At 36.6% G+C, this 22,023-nt stretch overlaps 1 protein-coding gene across 1 annotated transcript in view; it reads left to right on the top strand.

The window, feature by feature from the left end:
• Positions 1 to 18,056, top strand: part of St8sia1 (ST8 alpha-N-acetyl-neuraminide alpha-2,8-sialyltransferase 1) — a 126,339-nt gene extending 108,283 nt beyond the window's left edge. Inside the window, 2 exon segments of the mRNA XM_047551318.1 lie at positions 10,090 to 10,403; positions 10,406 to 18,056. Of these exon segments, the coding sequence (XP_047407274.1) occupies positions 10,090 to 10,403; positions 10,406 to 10,575 (484 nt within the window). The 3' untranslated portion in view covers positions 10,576 to 18,056.
• The last annotated feature ends 3,967 nt before the right edge of the window (positions 18,057 to 22,023 follow it).

The raw sequence follows: 22,023 nt of genomic DNA, 5'->3' as shown, positions 1-22,023 counted from the left end.
TTAAGAAAATATCATAGATATTATTGCTGCAATTTGGCTCTGGAGTGTCCCCCAAAGGCCCATGTGTTAAAGGCTTGGGCCCCAGTCCATTGTGTTTTAGGGAGGGCATGAAACCTTTAGGAGGTGGGGTCAAATGAAAGGAAGTTAGATCATTGGAGATGTGCCCTTGAAGGAGATATTGGGACCTGTTATGGTTTGGATCTTTAATGTCCTCTCAAAAGCTTATGTGTTGATGCTAGAATGTTCAGAGGTGAAATGATTCAATTATGAGAGATGTTACTTCATCAGCAGATTCATCCATTTAGTGGATTAGCCATTTGAATGTACTACTGGGAGGTAACTGTATGCAGTTGGGCATGACTAGAGAAAATAGGTCACTGGAGCGTGTGCTTAGGAACTGTATCTTGTCCCTGGCTCCTCACTCACCCCCACCCCCTGCCTCCTGGCTGCTATGAGCTGAGCATCTTCTCTCTTTCACATCCTTCCTCCATGATGTTCTGCCTCACTGTGGCAGTGGAATCAGCCAGCCATTGACTGAACCTCTGAAACCGTGAGTCAAAAATAGTTTTCCTCCTATATGTTGTTCTTATCAGGTATTTTGGTCACAACAACAAAAAACTGACCAATATAGAAATTTGTACAAGGAGTGGAGTTGTTGCTGTGATTATATCTGATTATGTAGTTAAGAAGGCTTTAGAACTGGTTTGCAGGAGTAGTTTGGAAAAGTTTGAAGATGAAGGCTGTAAACTCCTTTGAATGTTATATGCAGGCCTTAACTGATGATTCTGGTGGGAGTTCAGAAGACCAGAATACCAATAGGAATGTAGACAGTAAAGAATGTGCTCATGAGGTTTCAGATGGGAATGAGAACTTTACTGGAAATTGGATTAGAGTCCAATCTGTGTTACATTCTGGCAAAAAAAAAAAAAAAAACCTTGTCTACATTTTGTCCATATCTTGATACTTTCTGTGAAGCTAAATTCAAAGGTCATGGACTAATTAATCTGGTGGTAGAAATTGCAGGGTGGCTCAACTTTTGGCAGGTTTACTGTGAGAATTGGGATCAGAAAACAGAGAGGAACTATTTGAAAAACTTAGCAGTTTGGCCAGAAAAATGCATGTAATATTGGGGCCAGGGAAGATGTGGTTGCTGAAGAGTAATAAAGAATAATAAAGTTTTGTACTTTGTACAAAGACGATAAGAAAGGTGCGTTGAAGGCATTTCAGAAATCAGCAAGACTACACCCATGGCAGGTTCAAGGATATAAAAGTGAAAACTTGTTTAAGAGACAGTGGGGGCATCCTGTTCACACAGAGGTGCCTAAGAAGTTGTTTATCAGGATTTGTGTCACCAGGCTCTGGTGCATAGGAACTCAGAGGCCACTGCTATTTTGTAAGAGAGTCCAGATACTGCCTGAGCTAGTGGCAGTAAGTGTGCATATTAGAAATGCCAAATCATCTTTTCATACGGTAACTATTCATACAGCCATTCCATTTGAAACATAAAAGTACAGGTTGAGTTTATCTACTATGAAAATCAGAAATTTGAAATGCTCCAAAATCCAAAACATTTTTGAGCACCAACCTGACTCTACATGTGGAAAATTCCATACCTGACCTAATGTGATGGGTCACAGTTGAAATGCAGGCACACTAAAAATACTGTGTAAAATTACTTCAGGTTGTGTATATAAATATAATGAAACATAAGTGAATTTTTGGTTTAGATTTGTGTCCCATCACCAAGATATTTATTGTTTTTATTCTGGTTACTGATTCTTTATTATATTATGTTATTGGCATATTTGTAATTGATTCTTGTTTATATTCTGGGTATTAATCCTTTGTTGTATATGTATGTTGTAAACAATTTCTCCCAGTCTGCTTGTTTCTTCCTTCCTTCCTTCCTTCTTTCCTTCCTTCCTTCCTTCTTTCCTTCCTTCCTTCCTTCCTTCCTTCCTTCCTTCCTTCCTTCCTTTCTTTCTCTATTTCTTTTCTTTTCTCTTTTCTTTCTTGGTACTAGGGTTTGAACCCAGGGTTATGCTACAACAGAGCTATGTCCCCAGCCCCTTTCTATTTTTTTTATTTTGAGACAGGGTCTTACTAAGTTGCCCCGGGTGGTTGTGAACTTGGGCTTCTCCTGCCTCATCATCCTGAGTAACTGGGATTACAGGCATGTGCCTCTACAATCTGGCTTCTGTCTTAAAATTAAATTTTAATGTTCCATCATCTTATGTATACATAGGACACTTATTAAATTACCCATTTACTCAAGTTACATTCTGTAGGTGTTTTATGCACAGGAAAATGGACATAATGAGTTTTAACTCTCTAATATTTGCCTTATAGAAATTTTTAATTTTAAAGCAGTCATGTTTATCAAATTCTTTCCTTTATGGATTTTTGTATTTCATGCCTTGTTTTACAATGATTAAAATCCCAAGGTCTTGAAGATATTTTCTTATTTTTTCTTCTTCTACAAAATATCATTATTCCATCTGGAACTTTTTGAGCAGTATGAGAGATGAATTTATCTTAGTTCTTATTGATTAGTTAGTGACCCCAGTACAATCTGAAATATCCAGTTTTCTTATGAAATGGTTTGAAATGTCACTTATGATATAGGAGATTCCCAAATGTGCACAGGTCCATTTAGAAACTCTTCTGTTCTAGCATATAGTTTCTATTCTTGAGTGAAAGCTCACTATGATTGTGGATTTGTGAACTTCTATGTATAATTTTATTAGTATTTTTATTATGATAGTTTTATAGTTTTGATATTGATGAGTTGTCCTCCTTCTTATTTTTTGTCCAATTTTGTCTTGAGTATGCACACTGATTTATATCTCCCATATGAAGTTTAGAATCATCCTATCATCTTATCAAATTTTATAGTTCTGGTTGAGATTGCATTGAACCTACAAATTTTATTTGGGGAGACATTTCATATTCATTAATGTCCCCATAAATATTAGGAATTTACTTACAAATCTATTTTAATGTGTTTTGGGGGCTATGTTGCTAGTATAAATGAAATCTTTGTTTTATTATATTTTTCAAAGATATGATTGCTGCTATGTAGGGAAGTTGAAAAAAATCTTGTGTAAATCTCTATTGGCTCTAATAGAAAATTTTTTGGTTATTTTTGTTGTATACACTAGAGGGGTAATTACTGAAACTTTCCCATATAAACGTATTTGAAATTTTTTAAATGTTTTTATTAGCACATTATAGTTACACAGGTGAAATGTTTTTAAAAAAAATGTTTCAGTGTGTGTACTTTATGTTGTCTTCTCATTTTATTCCATTTTATGAATTTATTACATTTTATGACAATGTAGCCTTTGTAATGATTGTTTTAATATGTGGATTTCTCTTTTGTAATATGAAGTGCAGTTAAATTTCAGAAATTTTCTATTTCATTCTAAAAATATGCATTATTTTTAAATTGAAGACTCTGTGATTATGGATTTATGAATTTCTTTTAATTTAATTTAATTGATTTATTTTTACAGACTGCATTTTGATTCCTTGCACACAAATGGGATACAACTTTTTGTTTCTGTGATTGTACACAAAGTAGATTCACATCATTTGTGTACTCATACATGTACATAGGGTAAAGACGTTTGATTCATTACACTTTCTTTCTTTCCCCACCCCTCCCCCACCTCATTTCCCTCTGCACATTCCAAAATTTCTCCATTCTTCTCTTACCCTGTCCCCCACCCTGTTATGTATCATCATTCACTTATCTGAGAAAATATTTGACCTTTGCTTTTTGGGACTGGCTTATTTCACTTAGCATGATATTCTCCACCTCCATTCATTTACCTACACATGCCATAATTTTGTGCTTCTTTATGGCTGAGTAATATTCCATTGTGTATATATACCATAGTTTTTTTATCCATTCATCTATTGAAGGGCATCTAGTTTGGTTCTACAATCTAGCTATTGTGAGTTGAGCTGCTATAAACATTGATGTGGCTGCATTACTGCAGTATGCTGATTTTAAGTCCTTTGGGTATAAACCAAGGAGTGGGATAACTGAGTCAAATGGTGGGTCCATTCCAGGTTTTCTGAGGAATCTCTATTCTGCTTTCCAGAGTGGCTACACCAATTTGCAACTCCACCAGCAATGTATGAGTGTGCCTTTTTCCCCCATCCATGCCAACACTTATTATTGTTTGTGTTCTTGATAATAGCCATTCTAATTGGAGTGAGATGAAATCTTAGGGTGGTTTTAATTTGCATTTCTGTAATTACTAGAGATGATGAGCACTTTTTCATGTATTTGTTGATCACCTGTATATCTTCTTCTGTGAAGTGTCTGCTCAGTTCCTTAGCCCATTTATTGATTGGGTTCTTTGTATTTTTGGTGTAAAGTTTTGTAAGTTCTTTATTAATTTTGGAGATTAGTGCTCTATATTAAGTGTGTGGGGAAAAGATTTTCTCCCAGATTTGTGAATTTCTATCAATTGCATTTATCAGTTTTTGCTCTCTCTCTCTCTCTCTCTCTCTCTCTCTCTCTATATATATATATATATATTTTTTTTTTTTTTTAAGTACATAAAATTTCTCAACCATTTTATTTTCTTGGTGGCCTTGCATATTTAATCAAACACAGAATATTATCTTTTTCATGATTTTAAAATAAAATGTATTTTTATAAAAATAATAGAGTACATAGTTGTAAAACCTCAAATAGTGTGTGAAAGTTTAAAATGAAAAGCAGTAGTCTCCTGTCTCAGACTCCCAGGTCCCCCAAATCATGTTCCAAGAAAGCAATTCCTTTCAGCTTTTTAATAGGCCCCCCCTTTTTTTTTCTTGTTTTATGTGAAAGCAACATGCTTAATTACAATTTTTACATTTCCAACATGTCTATTGACTTCTTGTGGAAAATCAAGATGGAGCTCCCTTAACATGCCCACATAGCACCCCTCCTCCTCCACACTGTGCTTTCCTGACCCCTGTTCCAGTTGTATCACCATCAAATCAGTGTCAGTGGTAACCTTAGTGTCTACTAGATGTAGTTCCCGTCTGAGAGAGAAGCCTATTACAAGTATCTTACATGCTGTTCAACTTTTAATTTTCCCCCAGATCTAATAAAGCCTCTTCATGCAGCCGTAATTCACTGCCTGTCTCCCATTGGAGCCCCCGCTCTTCTTTCTGACTGCCAAACACATTAGTCTGTCAGGGGCACTTTTTGTTGTTGAGACATCCATCCCGAAGCTGTCCTTTTGTCTCACTGGAATCTGATTGATGACTTTCTAGGCCTACTGTGTAGCTGTTTTCCTGAAGCTTTTCTTTACCAGAATCCATCTGTTGCTATATACATATATATTTTGCTCTTTCTTATTTTCTAAATGTTCTTTTCTTTTTAGAGCATCCTAGTCTGAATGGAATGGCAATTAATATTTCTAAAAAACTAATTATAGATTTTTAAGAATTTCTTCTGCCCATTGAACAGTCTTGTTTTCTTTGAGTGTCTTTGTTTTCCAGTTTGTTCTCTGACTCTTGTGTCAGAGGCTATCCTTCACTGTCTTCTGACCCTGGTTCTCCAGATCTAGACACCCTGTGCAGACTGTGGGCCTGCTGAAGGGTAAACTTTGCTCTGGGTTAAGAGAGTAGCAAGGTTGCCTTCTCTTGGGTGTTATTATCTGTAGGCTTTTTTTCTCTTGGACAAGTGTCTTCCTTCCACTTGGGAGTCATAGCCTGTCTGTGGATATTGTATGAGTTGAGAGTTTGCACTTAACCCTGGGCTGATCCAGCTATCTGGGCATGCCTGAAGACCAACACCCTCTCCCACATACATAGTGATAATTGACCAGTGAAAGGTTTTAGGGTTTGACCCATCTGGATGTCCCAGCTACCCCATAACAATACCCTGGCAGATTATTCTAAGACACCCACCTTTCCTAGTATCTCCTGCTCCAGGCCTAGGGCGAGCCACCTTTCAGAGCAAAATTGGCTAGTTAGTTCATGCCCTGTTTTCTTAAGGTAGACTGTTTTTCAGAGGTAAGCCAGACTCAGATCCACTGAATGTTTGCTTTCTTTTCTTTTTTCTGATGTGAATTTTCAAAAACATTTTTTCTCCTACTTGTGGAGATTCGTCGTAGGAAGGGAGAGATGAACCCTCATCTTTATTCTGTTCAGTTTTGCACCCCGATTAGCAACTTGTAACCAAAATGATTTAGTATTTTTACTAATTGAAACTCTTTAGTTTGTTTTTGTTTTTTAAATTTTCATATCAATATGAATATATCTAGACTATAGTATTAAAAACATTAACCTTATATTTATCAAATTTGCTATAAATATTTTTCTGAATAGTTTATTTTTATTTTAGCTATTTATTTTTCATGGTAATGAAATTTGACACCTTGATATATCAATTTTTTCAGTATTTTCCTTTGTTAAAAGATATTTTGCAAATGTCTAAGTCTGTAGTTGTTTTCTTATATTCTAGATTTAAAATATTTCTCCTACATATCTTGAAACCATTTAGTGATTTTCTTGTGAAGCATGGATCTATTTCACCTCAAAATTCCAAATTGATACTGGCCATGTGAATACCTTTTATTAAATAATTTTTTAAATCATTGATTTTATCTCCATTATGTCATCTTAAATTTACTTTAAAGATGTGCTATATTTATGTGTTTTCACTCTACTCTTTGGAAAGGATTTTCCTTCATGCCCATATTCATCATATATTAATAATCTCTATTTTAATAATTCACAAGCCAGTATAATCTCATTTTGTTCTTTTCAATTTTTATTCAATTATTTCCGTTTATGCAGCACACAAGTCATCTGAACTAGTATAAAAAAATAAAGGATGAATGAGACATGTCCTTTGTCTCAGTGAGTACATAGGCTTAAAAGATACATATGATTAGTTCATATTAAGGATTTCACAAAAGACTCTTAAGTGCTTAAGGTAGAAGGAAGAAATAAGCTTAAAAAGGAAAAGATGAAGTTGAGTGTTGATTTATAGGCAGAACTTCACCAAGGAAATGAATGAGTGAACAGAAGGGAATCTGCACAGGTGCGCACACAGGTACAGCTGGAGCACAGGGGAAGGGCGTGGGGACAGCTGGACATCACTCCCTTACATTTTAATGAAATGTTATTATAATTTAGTAAAATTCACAACCGACTCTATTAAACACTTGATCAGGAAAATTATTAATTGCATTGGGTAGGCCATAAATAATTATAGAATTGAGTCCTTAAAGTCTTTTGTTGAAGAACAAGACAGATAAAAACGCTAAAATACAATGGATAAAATGGTTGTTTAGCCATGTCCATAAGATTGAGACTATACTAAATTAAAGATGGAGTTTATTTTCTAAAAGAGGGAAGACCACCCCTTTCAAGAATAATCAGTCAGTTCCATAGGGAACAAATCGATTGTCATGATTTAATTGAAGCCCCTCAGTAATCCTTCACTGATGTGTAATCCACTACAGAGATGAAGGTTATCACTTCCATCAACCAGCAAAGCCCTAGGAAATGGGAGCAATTGCACAGTACTAAGGAGGGAATATAAGCAAGAAGAAAGACAGTAGAAGCATACTAACTGCTCTTGAATGTTGATAGTGAAGTGAGAGAACCAAAATGTAGCTCTGGGAACAGTGTGGGCCTATCAAGAGCTTTCTTTTACTAAGTTCTAACCCGATGTGGTAAACATCACATTGCACACCCTATATATACACATTTTTAAATTGTAAAATATATTTCAATAAAGCTGTCAGGGGGAGTTCTAAACATGTTTAGAAGACAGAGGAAATGATTTAGTAGAGGTGAAACAGTTAAATGTTTAAAGGAACTGACTTTAGAACTTGAGTTCTTCAGGAAGTGTGAAAAAAAACTTGTCCCAAAATACAAAGGGGAAGAGGGAGCCCTTCTTCCTCTTAGAATGGTAGCAGAGATAAAATTAGAAGATTTAAAGAAAGAGGTATTGAGGGACAGATGCAGACAGCTAGGCAGTTCACACTGACGTTTTGATCTTCTAAAAGTTTATTTCATAGACATCTCTATCAGAATCACCAGAGAGTCCTAGATAAAAATTCCACCCTTGGATCACTCTTATCAGAACCAGGAAGTTGATATTAGCAAACTCTAGGTTATTCTAACTAGAGCATGAGAACCATTCTTCAGTGAATTAGGAGGTTATCTACATGATTGGGAAAGCATTAATGTTTAGGAAGAGAACAGAAGATACAGGTGGGACGACAGAAGAAATAAAAGAATTGCTGAGCAGAGCCCATGTTGAAGTTGGGAAGCAGCAATTTATGTTAGAGGCGTTGACTCAGCCACAGAACCTCGTTGACTGTTCTGCCATGGCTCTGCTAGGGTAGAGTGGTTCTGCCGAAAGACCCTGCTACCACGTCTTTATTTGTCAGTGTACAGGGAAGATTACTAAGGCTGGCTGCTGGACTAAGAACATGAAAAAAAACCTGAGAGATTTTCCTTCCTTCTGGGCTTGAGAAACACACCTTTGTTTCTTGGCAGGCAGAGTAAGTAACACTGATTACTACATAAAATCCCACAGATTTGTGTATTCAGAGTTTTAATTTCACATATTTATAATGAGCCTGCTGGCATGTCAGGGACCTCCCCCTGCTGGTTGTGGCTCAATTTTGTCATAGACACTGTTGCTTCACCTGCATATAATCAGAGATGAGCAGCTCCCCTCGTGTGAAGAAATCCAAAGTTGCAAGACCTACCTGGTCTCCTTGATTGTCTTTTTTCCTTTTTCTTTCCCTTTCCTTCCCTTCTTGAGTTACATTGGCAGCTGCTCGCCTGATCTCCAGGCTGCTAGTCTCTTCCTTGCCAAGATCATCTTCTATACATTTTTTTTTTTTTATGCAGTCTGACAACTGTAGTAAGTAGCTACTGTTGGGAAGATTTCCTCATCACCACCGAGTGATACTAGACAAATTAGAGACATAAAAGGGTTTTTGTAGCATGTCTTGTCTTCTTGTCTTTAACCACTGTCCCCACCATCCTCATCTCCCACAGTCCGGGGACAGTGAGTGACTCCTGTCATTGTTGCAGTATACCTGCGTTCATGCCCACGACCATGCCCTCCTTTCTGGTTTAGCTGAGACTCTTTCTATTGTTTTCCTAAGGAGGTGTCTTTAAGCACTGTCCCTTTCTGTAGCTTATTTGGACCTAGTGCTATCTTCCAAGGAAGAATTCTTTTCCATCTCTCTTCTATGGTACTTTATACAAATATCAATCATTACATTTGGAACATTATATTGTATTCATTAATATTTTTGTTACCACAACTGGACTTGAATTTCCTGAGACCCCAAAATTGATTCATTAATTTTTCATTTCTCCACTGACACATAGGAAGTATACCTTAAATTTTAGTTGAATACATTTGAAACAGAGGCCCTCTTTATATAATCAAAACCAAAAGAGCATAGCAAAGTCAAGTTCTTTAGAGCAAGCAATATGGGCAACTTTGCACCTTTTCAGAAGTCATTCTTTTTCCATGTAATATTCTATGTGGATAATATTACATATTACATAACCTGCACTAAAGATGGGGAGCTTCCCTTGTGTGAACGATATCCAAAGTTGTGAGACCCTAGCTATAGTATTGATTAACTAAATTAAATGCTTATAGAATCATGGAGTTCAAAGGGGAAGAAATGTCTTGAAAGAGATTATTTTGATTTGCAGATGAGGAAACCAGTCCTATTCTTATGTCAGACCACACATGTAGCTTTCATCAGTCCCCCAGCCAACAACCTTTAGGAACTCAAGAGGATTAGATCATTTTATGTTCCAGGCAAATACATTTTGAAAAAAGAGCAAAATGTGCAAAGCATTTTAGTTCAGAAGAAACTCTATTAAGGAATGTTAAGTTGGGTTTAAGGCATTGGGTGGGAGAAAGCCAGACTTCTTGTGAGAGATAATTGGTAAGTTCAAGGAGGACTTTAAACACAAGTGAAGTGTTTTTCATGTGTTTTGCTGAAATGATTTGAGCCATCACAAGACAGTAGAGTGGATTTTAATAAGTTCTTTTTCTTGAGGTTTAATTGAGCCTCTTCTCTCTAATAGGTTTCAGAACCTGCTATGGTCCAGAAAGACATTTGTGGACAACATGAAAATCTATAACCACAGTTACATCTACATGCCTGCCTTTTTCTATGAAGACAGGACAGAGCCATCCCTCCGGGTTTATTATACACTGTCAGAATGTTGGTGCCAATCAACAGTGCTTTTTGCCAACCCCAACTTTCTGCGTAGCATTGGAAAGTTCTGGAAAAGTAGGGGAATCCATGCCAAGCGCCTGTCCACAGGACTCTTCCTGGTGAGTGCAGCCCTGGGCCTCTGTGAAGAGGTGGCCATCTATGGCTTCTGGCCCTTCTCTGTGATATGCATGAGCAGCCCATCAGCCACCACTACTACGACAATGTCTTGCCCTTCTCTGGCTTCCATGCCATGCCAGAGGAATTTCTCCAACTCTGGTATCTTCATAAAATTGGTGCACTGCGGATGCAGCTGGGACCCAGTGAGGAGCCCTCACTCCAGCCCACTTCCTAGGGACAGTGGAAGAAGAGAGAGGACTGAGCTAGGGTCTTTTGTTAGGTTTTCTACGTGACTTCAAAGGGGAATGAATGGTCAAGTCATTTCATGGATTTGCATGGGCCACTTGGAAAAAAGAGGAGAAGAATAAAAACCCAAGCAAAACTTTACTTTTAATGACAGCCTCAAGGACAAAGAAGAAATGAAACATCCTGTGAAACATTTTACAGCACATGGTGAATTTACAACTCATAAAATGCCCATGAGGTGACGTTGGTAAAGCACATTTATATGGTTCAAATCTAGAAGATGCAATTCAAAAACAAGATGAATTCTAGTTGTTGAGGCTGCAGAAATAATTGATGAAGAATAAAGGAAAAGCCAGGGTAAAAGTGTTGCTGGCTCATGATAATTTTAAAAGACTTGTCTTATTAAGACTGGCAGTAGAACTATAGGTTTTAAAAATTATTATTTTTTTGCCCTGTTTAGGGGCAGTGGGTAGGTGATGGGATAGATTTTAAAAATACCTTACTGTGTAATAAGGATACAAAAATGCTTCAGCTGATTATTGTGGTTTGTTGAACCAAGTCTACAATAACTGTAGTTTTCCATTTCTAAAAATTTAAATAAGAATCGTTTCTTCCCCTTTTGTCAAGTCTACTTAAACAATGTGAAGCATTGTTGAGTTTAGACTGTGTTGATTCATAGTCTGGATATCATGAGCCACTTTCCCCGCCTCAGAATTTAGGACATGAATTCAATTTTAGGTCTGCATTACATAAACCTGTTTGCATTGTTATTATTATTTAGTGCAGAAAGAGTATAAATGCAATACTCATTTGTAAATGGCATAATTGCCTCCATAATTAATGTTCAGAGATGAAGTAAAGCACAATGACATAAGGTGAGCATCTGTGGAAGATGAACCAGAAGGCAGATCCCTTTCCTATCTAACATAGTATATTCATGCCAAGATACATCGTACGTATGCACACATGCATATAGATATGTACACCCTCACATCCACTACACAGAATTAAAGCTCATTCTTATGTGACTATGAATGCTGAACCCATATGACTTGGTATGACAAAAATCTGTAAACAATTTGGGAGAGCCACCTGTAGATTGTTTGGTAAGCACTACAGGCATAGATAAGACATGCTAGGTTATTGGTTGCTGCTGGTCATGATATACCAGTACAAGAGGCAATTCTTAATCCAGAAATGCTTAATCCAAAAGAGCAAAATTGTTTTCCCTTCATTGACTCCCACCAAAATCTCATGAATGGGCCCTGTGTTGAGCAGTGGTTCCACAAGCATGATTCAATGCAAGTAAAGTGATATGAATTAGTAGCTACTTATTTCTGTAATAACAGTAGGATTACAGCAGCTTTGCATGTGATGACCATATAGCAAGAAAACCCTGCTGGTATTATAAGCTGGCAAGTATGTTTTCACAAAAGGGAAAGGAAATTTCTCACTGTCTTTGTGCTTTGGGTTTCTTAGGCTGAAGGAGACACTATATCTCATTATCCTTATTCTTTCAGATGTCACCAAAATGCAGGTAAACGTACCAAAAAGTTCTACCTCAGTTTTAATGTAGAACTTGGCATACCATAATAGACTAAAACATGTGGGCATTTTTTAGTGAGTTGACTTACAGGACAGCAAGATTAACAAACACCTTGGAAAAAATTCTACATCCTTGGAGTAGGAAAATTGTGGTTGGATGTTGAAATTATTTCAGAAAATTAGCATTTAATATGATTGGCTTACACAGATTAAATTGATACCTAGAAAGTTAAGTGTTTGAGAGTATCAGTTCTATGCAGAACTAATTTACTCTTTTGATCCTGTGTGACAGCAGAATGTAATGGGAAGTTACTATGAGTGAGCTATGCTAAATATTCAGATAGGGCAATCCTGAATATATTTCCTCTTTTGAGCTATTGTTATTTTAAAAATTGACTGAAAAAGAAATACATTTCTAACATATACTTCATTAAAAATGTAAAAGGGTCAATGGAAAACACATATAAAATTAACTAAATGTGTCACTAGAATTAGTGTACTAATTGTTAAAGTGAAATTAATGAGTTCCTAAAGCTCATACCTCACAGTTCTGTTGAAAATGTCATCTAGAAGTTTCACTTCTTGGTTACAATTCCTGGAATAGGTTTATGTAGTAGATTTATACAATATTTAGTCTATAATATTTTAAAAATTTTGGTGCATTGTAACTATATGTAATAGTGAGATTTATTGTTACATATTTGTACATGCACACAATATAACATATATTTTAGTCTATAAATTTTTAAACTATTGTATGTGAACTTCTGAAACACAAAAGCAGACATGGTCGGGCTGCAATGTTTGATTAGACCTGTACTGCTCAGCTGGGGTGATTATTCTTCCGTCTGGTGCCATTGGCATGTTTGGAGACATTTTCATTGTCATGACTCAAGAACGCTACTAACATGTAGTGGTGTAGCAACCACAGATCCTGCTAAATGTCCTAAAGGTGCACAGGTCAACCCCTCAGTCATCATTACCCAGTCTAAAGTGTCAGTATGCCAATGTTGAGAAACCCTAGATTAGAGAAAAATGAAAGTTTTGATCTTTCCATATCAACCTTAATTAAGGATACACATACATGCTCATACCAAAGTATGACTACAGCTTCATGATAATGTTTTCTTAGGTTAGATTATGGTTTAGCATACTTTTTAAAAAGTGACAGTTCATAGGTATGCCATACATACACCAGTTTTTGTACTTGGTTAGACAGATGCTTCTAAACAAGAAGCGTGTGTGAGTGTGCATAGCATGAGGTTACTCATCTCTGTCCTTATTGAAATATGTGTTCCTAAGTAAAGATCTCTCTAGAATTGTCCTATAGAGTATGGTGTAATACTCTGTTACTATTAAGAAGTTGAGTTCTGATGTTCCATTATTTAATTTGTTTGTATGAAATTAACACCTTCAAAATTGGGCCTGGTACTTTACTGAATTTGGTCAATTATATTTTATTTCTGACACTTAAGATTTAGCTTGGAAGATGTTTAGGTTATTTAAAACACATCCAGAAAGAAAGTTTCATCACATTCAAATGTATCTGCCAAGAGAAGTTATCCCTTTCTACCATTAGGATTAATTTTTTAACTTGTTTTTCAAAAATGGGTGTTGACAAAATTGGATTGCTTCATGGGGGGCAAAGGGAAGGAGGGAGAGATGGTAAAATGAGTATCTTGATGGAATTTAATTTTTATTAGCCCCAATTGAGAATTTCATTGATTCTGAAGATCATGAATAAGAATTTATTTAATTTTAACCCATGCCTTAGTACAATTAGATAGGTGAAGGATTAAGTCATTGCATAAGAAAGAAAGTAATGTTTTATATGAAAGATTGTTATTTGGAAGAGGACTTTTGGACATTATGCTTTATGGAGAGCTTTTTATCACAAGTTTATTACAAAATTATGCATCTAAACTGTGTAATTCTCACACGAGAGGTTAGGGAAGTGCTCATCAGATTTGTTTCTGTATAGTGTAGTTATTTTAACAAAGGTAGAAAATAAATGATCCAAAATGGCAGATGTTCGGACAATACCTTTTGTGTGGCTTTGTGATATATCTCCATGACTCTGGGGGACTAAACATTTGATAGGCTAAATATAACTTATACCCAAAGCAGTCTGGAGCATATGGCTTAAGTGGAAAATACCTGAAGAAATCCTGGGATCCTCAGTGTGGCACTGATATTCTTAGATTAGTCCACATCTTTACAGGAGTGGTATAGATGATCCCAAATGGAGGACAATATCAAAACTTTCTTCTTTCAGGAATTATGGCAGTTTTATAACTTTATTATATATAACCGCATATTTTTTTGTTTGAAAAGTCATCCACCCATAGTTTTTAATTTCTATGTTTGAAATACTGACTTTCTTAAAATTTGAACTGACAAAATCCGTGTTAGGAGGGAAATAGTGTCACCAATCCTCTGAGAGCTTTTGGAAGTGCTGTGGTGTTGCACAAATACTTTCCCATCAGCACCAGATATATCAACTCTAAACTTGTAGACTTCTGGAGATCAAGAACTGCAGGAATTTTTGTGTGTACTTGAGGACAAGTATGTGGGGAAATAAGAACTGAAGTATACTGTGCTTTTTATTTCCTTATCTTCCCAATGCAAATGTCACCTTTCAGATTACATACTTTTGGGGTGCACATATCAGAGATGGAAGTGAATAATAATTTCAGGGCACCTGCTACCTAGATCAATGTTTCCAATAAAGTCACAGTAAAATAGACCTATCAAGTTTGGTGACTTCATTCCATTGTTTAGGGAGAGGGTGAGGCAAGTGGAAAGGAGGAGGTGACCTTCCTCCAATGCTGTCAGCATACAGGGTGTCAAAGAGGTCTCCCCCCTTACCCTTGGCTCTCCAGCACCATCTGTCTCTCTCCTGCCAAGGGAGCTGGCTCAACTCTAGGACTGAGCTAGTAGCATTGTGACTAGAGATGTTGTGTGGAAATTTGCTGAGAAGCTTGAAATTTTGCATTGTCTTTAACTGTTTTGCTTTGGTTTTTGCTTCAACTTGTGTTCTCTAAATTCGGGTACCCGTGGCAGAGTCTGGTTACCCTGACCTGCTTTTAGCCCTGCCAATGATTATGAAAAAGTAGAACTTTTTTTCCTGTTTAGATGGACTTTGAGTCTGTAAAGCTAGGGAGATATCAAATATTCCATCTGTCCCTGTTAGCTTCTTTGGAAATCCTAGGAACTAATTCACTAGAATTCTTAAACCCAGAATATCTGGCTATTAACATCCAATATGAAGGCCACAATATTAGGTTAAACACTAAAAATCCTCAGTTTTTAAGTGGAAGGAGACTTGAACCTATAGGATTTTTTTTTCTTCCCATGGTAAGAAAATGGATATTCTCTGCCTTACCCTCATCCTTGGCTTGTCTTTTGACATTTTCATGAAACATTCTAGAGATGAGACATTGAAATATTGCACGAATGGAAACCTTCAAACAGTACAACCCAGCTTGTTTGCAACAAGGAAAATACTTGTTTCCTTCTTTTGATTTTCCTCTTTCTGGTGCCAGCATTGTGATTTCTTTTATTCTAATGCCTAAGGAATAAAATAACGTGTTATAGATGGATTTATATCTGTGAGAATTTGAGTAAAATACAAAACCTGTGACTATAACTTTTTAAAGCACAAAAGAGGAATTATATTTTATGATCACTCATTTACCTATCTCTGCGTCCCTACTGATCCCTTCATTGTGCTAAAATTATTACTGATTCTGCTTTTCAGTTGAAGCTGTGGGATCTAATCAATGATGCAAAGCTGTCTAGGAGTATTTATAGAATAATATCCAACTATATTGATTCTGTCTCTTTCTTCCTGCTTCTATGTAATTGTACTTTTTTCAGATATTTGTCATTTTAAAATGTATGTTTCACGCAATACCAATAAACATCAAAGAGATGTGGTTTAACCCAGGGCAAAGAAAATCAGGAATTAGATAATGTCTATTTTTCTCTGCACAGTAAGAGAAACAAAAAATTACGCTAATAAATTTTAATGATTTAAACCAAAAATGAAAAACAGAAGGGGAAAATCATGGTTTTAGTTTGAAAGGACCTTTGGGCAGGGTCTCAGAAGGTCGCTAAACAGAGCGCAGGGAAGAGACTCTTGACCTTGCATGCTGTTCGAAGAACAGAATCTTTCAAAATATTTTACAGGAAATATATTGTCATCCAGTTGTTAGGGTAAGGACAAAAAGACACTAGAGGAAGCAGGGTATGGGTCAGATTGTGAGGCACTGGAGAGAGGACAGAGGAGCTGCTCCTGTCCAGCCACTGCCCATGCTGGTGACCTTCCCCTGCCTGCCAGTGCGTGCTTTCCTTGGTGTCTGGGCTGGGTGAAGCAAGCACTCCCATTTTCATAGCTCTCTGTCATCTGCACTTTGGCACCTACTACCAAAGTAAGATTATCATTTAGATCTCTTGTCAGGATGACGCAGTGAGAGCAGAAGTAACATTTTGAACCTGACCCTTTGGAACATGGTCACCACGTGATTTGCGTGGTTAGAGTTAGCTTACTCTCCTGCTCCCCACAAGTCCTTCCACGAGAGGCTCTTGTGTCATTATGTAAGCAGACTTATATGCATTTTCCTCCTATGTTCTAGAGTATGAGAAAACATACATACACTTGTGCTTCCACATGCATGTGCCCACACACACGCACATGCACCTTACATTAAATATGCTATGGAAAAGAAGACTGATTAGAAGACTGATTTGGGTTGGGGTGGGGAGTGGCAGAGTGTGCCTTAACCTTGGCCTGGCTCCCACTTCCTTAGTATTTCCTTCATATATGTTGTCACTTTACAAATGTACCTTGTCTTTTTCAGATTGTACCTTTATCATCAGGCAAGAACTCTTATAAATGTAGCAAATTGTGACTATTTTATAGAAATGCACAATAGTATATAGGCCTTGGAGAAGTCTGATAACAGTGTGTAAATATCCTTTGTTGAAGTCATAGAACCTTCTAGTAGGAAGGTCCTTAGGTGATAACTTCAGGATTAGGGCTATCAACTGGTGGAATAAGAATGTTTGTTTCTCCAGAGAATTCCATGGACTTCATGGACGCAAGGGAACAATTCGTTGCTGTCTCTCATTTAGTCTCAAGCGTGAATCCCTGGACTTTCTCATTGGTTATCACTGTAGACCTCCCCCCATAATACACAGGATTCACAATTTAGGATGACAGATGGCCACTAGGGTACATCATAGAGACATGAGAGAAAGAGAACAGGGAACTGTAGCTCCATTGAAAAGCCCGGTTCATCTTTAAAAAGTCTGGCATATTTGTAGAACTCTAGTTACCAGGACAGCATAGTTGGTCTAAAAATATCGGTGGGGGGAAGTTTCTCTTTGGTCTCCTTAAGTCAATTATTGCACGTGTGTGCAAACTTTCTTAAGACCAAAATTTCGGAGAATCAGAGGTAATAAGAAAATAAAAACTCAAATATGCATTTTCATAGAATGTAGTCATGGATGTAATGAATTCTGGAAACATTCTAGATTAAACTATAGAATTGAAATCACCTTGAAGTATATATGGACATCTTCTTCATAGTAAAGCCAACTCCATTGGCAGGAAGTGTGAGGAAAACCTGTGCTCTTCATTTCTTTTTTTAAGAGTTTTCATATACAATGTAGCAGGTAGAAAAAACTTTAATTGGTACTTTTATAGTGTGACTTGAAAAATAGTATCTATCTTTGTTGGCTCTGCTGAATTGTTTCTTTCCACAGAAACTAAATGCAATGTCAAAAGAGGAGGTTTGCTATAAAAACATCTCCTTTTCTTTGGTGCGTTCATTGTAATTATGGCTGGCAGTAAGAAGGTTCAGTGAGTCTCAATTTCTCTACCTCCTTACTTGGAGAAAATTTGGAAATGTACCCTGTGAATAAAATGACTTTTTAAAAAAAAAATAGTGTGAAGCCTTTTTATTTCCCAGCAGTATGTAGATAATGATGTTTCCTTTTCTCTTTCTGCTTTATTTCCTATCCATATCAACTACCTTTTTTTTTTTTCGTTTTCCCTCTTACAGAAGAAAAGTCATGCTACTAGCAAAGAAAATTTTTTTAGAAGTAGAGATTTATAATTGCTATAAATATAATATACTGTTGGTATCTCTGATGCAGGGAAAAGGCACTATCAGGTAAAACAGAAAGAAAATCAGGCATTTATATAATGATACATGTGGATTAGTCTATTTTTAAAGCAGTAGAATTTCTCATTTTTGTAATGAGTCAGATTCAGTATGCGCATCCTAAAGATACTTTAATAAATTCCTAACAAGATGCAAAACCTTTTTAATTCCCCTTCTGCTCATATGGGTGACTTTGAGAAGCCACAAGTGTGCCTTTCTGTCTAAATTATTGAGATAATTGCTTCAAATTCCCATTCCCTTGGGGTCTAGTGGCCCAGTTCTGCCAGAGCCACTTTCTCAGAGCGAGTGACATCAGGAAAAGTGACCTTGTCCCTCCTTTATGATATATTTCTTGGTAGCAATTGATCAAGGTACTTATTAATTCTCTGACTTCATTTTCTCATATAGCCTGTTAGGCTACAGCTATTTCAGGAAAGGACTCTCTGCTACCTAATGGAAGTCTTCATGGTGTTTAGCTGATCATTTTTGGGGGCGGGGGAAGGTCAGAGCTTTACTAAAAAATTGTGGGTTACCCTAACTATGCAAGGAAAACAGATTTAACTTGTTTTTACCAACTATCATTAAATCAAAAATTCTAGATTTTACTGAGTCCGGCTATTCCACTTTGTTTTGATTTAGCACTCAAAAACAGATATTAAGAATCCTAAGGTGTATACTCAAGAATTCCCCCAGACCTAAAAAGGGTATAATTACAATCATAGACTATATTTTTTTTTCTTGAAAACTTATTATTTTGACATGCAGTGATATTCTTGATGATCTAAAGAATTAAAGTTATAGGATGATTGAATTCATTTATAATTCATATTAAAGTTTTCAAGGCTTTTGAATATATTAGAAAACAAGCTCTATGTTATTTCTTTTATACAGATAGAGTGAAATTATCTTTTCCTCCATAAGAGTTATAATTTCTGGACATGAATCTAAAAATCAACCTCAAAATACTTGGGAACTTTTTCATGATAAACAGTGTAATCAAAAGTTAGAATAAAAGACCATCATTTCAGGCCTTTGACTGTGGGACAAGGGCAAAGGTAAGAATGAGGTTGTTGTAGGTTGGGTGGGACCATTGTAATAACCTCCTGCCAGGTGGATTACTATTCCCTGGAGAATGATTCTCCCCTCGGGATTCAACACTGACCTTGCTATTGTTGGTTAGGCACTTGGCTATCGTGGAAGCCATACTATCCTAGGTCCCTGTCACTAGCTCTATGCATCTTCATACTTGCTACCCAAATCTCCAAAACCAATTCATATGAAAGCGCAGGAGAAAGTAGCGAGCTAATTAAGAAAAGGGACTGCATGAGATCCACTCAACATTTGTTTTGTATGGAACTCACCAAGGTTAAGACTGAGATATTGAGGTTAATCTCTGGAGTGGTATGGTGTAGTTATTGATGGTTTCCATCATGGAACATGCGACAGTTTGTCCAACTGAAAGAAGACACACACAATCCTTTGACCAAGAGACACATATTTTACAACAGAAGAATATAGCTTATGCTAAAGGAATTAGTTACTATTTCTTTTCACCTTGTCATTTAAAGATACATTCTCAACAGGAGTGCTAGTCTCCCCCCAAAAAAGGTTAAAATTGGTCCTGGGGTGGGAGGAAAATGAATCTTGAATATTACAAGGTTATGGGAAAAGGATCTTAAATATTTCCTTGGATGTTGGGGTGGGGGATGACAAAAAAGTTTGCAAATCACTGATCCAGAAGCAACTGTCTTACACAATGTTGGCATGGACTAATAGAGACTCAATGGACCATCTGAAAGACAATATCTTTTCAGATTGGGCTCCTATCTTACATGATTGTGATGTATATTTTGTATCATATTTAGAATATCTGGATCTGGGAACCAAGGAATAGAAGTAGAAGTGGATCATAACTGGTGATATATTGTGCTTTTATCCTTTTTAAATTCAAAATATTTTCTAATTCCCTTAATGATTTTCTTTTATCCATGTGCTATTTTGTATATTTTAAAATTTTTTAATATGGGAATGTCTATGCATGATTTTAATTCTTTTTTGGAATTTATTAATTGTTAAGACTTGTCTTACAGCCCAGCATCCACGACTTCAACAGGACATGCATTCAGTAGTTGCTGCAGTCGTGTACTAAAAACACTTATTAGATCAAGTGTACTGTATAGTGTGGATCAGAAACATCCTCCAACAGCTCATGTTAGAGACTTGGTCCCAGCTTGCACTATGGAAGTAGTAGAAACTTTAAGAAGTAGGGCCTAATTAGAAAGTTTTAGGTCTTGGTGCATGACCTTGAACAAGGATGGTGGGACTCTGGACCATCTCTTCCTCTTTTACCTTCCTGGACTGAGGTAAAATGACTCTACTCTACCATGTGCTCCCTGCCATGATAGGCTGCCTCACCACAGGTCCAAAGCAAGGGGGCCAACTGCCTATGGATTGAAACCTCCAAAAGTGTGGAACCAGAATAAACCTTTTCTCTTTATGAGTTGATTTATCTCAAGTGTGAGTTATGGTAACAGATAACTGACTAGCACATATATCCTTACTGATATTTTTTCTATTTGTTCTATCATTAACAAAAAAAAAAAAAAAGGAAATGTAAAAATCTCTAAGAATGACATGCCCATTTCTCCCTTCAGTTTGGTACATTTAGCTTCATGAACTTTTGAATTGTTGTTAGTTGTGTATGCTGAAAAGTCTCATACTAGGCCAAGTCTTACATGTGATCATTCACATCTGACCATAGACAAGCACAGGCCTTTACCTGGCAGGCCTTTGGGGAGAAGTTGTCCCCACACAACCCTGGTGTGTAACGAATCCATCATACTTACCTGGAGTGAGTTGCATCAAGGATGCAGCCCTCTAGGACAGCCACCTGCATTGGCCTATCTGCATTCCTAACCCAGTGGCTCCATGTGGAAGCCTCTTTTTCAGGACTTCGGCTGACACATGGAGACTCGACACCTTTCTCCTCCTAGCCCTTTTCTTTCCTCTTCCCTGGGCGCAGATCCATTAAGATGCAGAAGCCTTTTTCTTTGTGGCTCCTTGGCAGTGTCCTCCCACCTACTCTGCATTCACCTAACTCTCACCTAGAACTGTTCTAAGGGAAACAATGAAGCTCCAGGGAACTAGTGTTGTCACTTTGAGTTTGGTCCATTGCCCTAATTGACCTCAACACCTGATTGCTTGAAGTATACATTAGGATTATGATATTTTCTTCATGAGTTGCCCTTTCTGTTATTAACTTTTATAATAATATAAATATTTTAATACCTAAATAAGTATACAGATTTTTCTTCTTTACTTCTGGCGACATTCCTTGTTTTGAAGTGTTCTTTGACATTAGTGAAGCTTATGAGATTTCTTACAGTTAATATTTTATTTACATGATATGTCTTTTCCATTATTCTTACTTTCACTCGTTGTTGTGTTTATCTATCTCTAGAAATTTTTTATGTTTAAGAGACGGAGCCTCGCTTCATTGCCCAGGCTGACTCTGAATTCATGAGCTTGAGTGATCTTCCTGTCTCAGCCTCTCTATCCTTTATTTATGTCAACTTTAACATATTAATTATAGTTGTTTTAAATTCCTGGTTAGAGAATTATAACAATTCCATCACATCTGAGTCTGATTCAGAAGCTTGCTTTATCTCTTCAACCTATATTTTCTTTTCATGTTTTTAAAATATGCCTTGTATTTTTTTCTT

Source organism: Sciurus carolinensis, chromosome 4 (genome assembly GCF_902686445.1).
Source record: "Sciurus carolinensis chromosome 4, mSciCar1.2, whole genome shotgun sequence".
NCBI lineage: Eukaryota > Metazoa > Chordata > Mammalia > Rodentia > Sciuridae > Sciurus > Sciurus carolinensis.
This window is presented reverse-complemented; position numbering and strand designations above follow the sequence as displayed.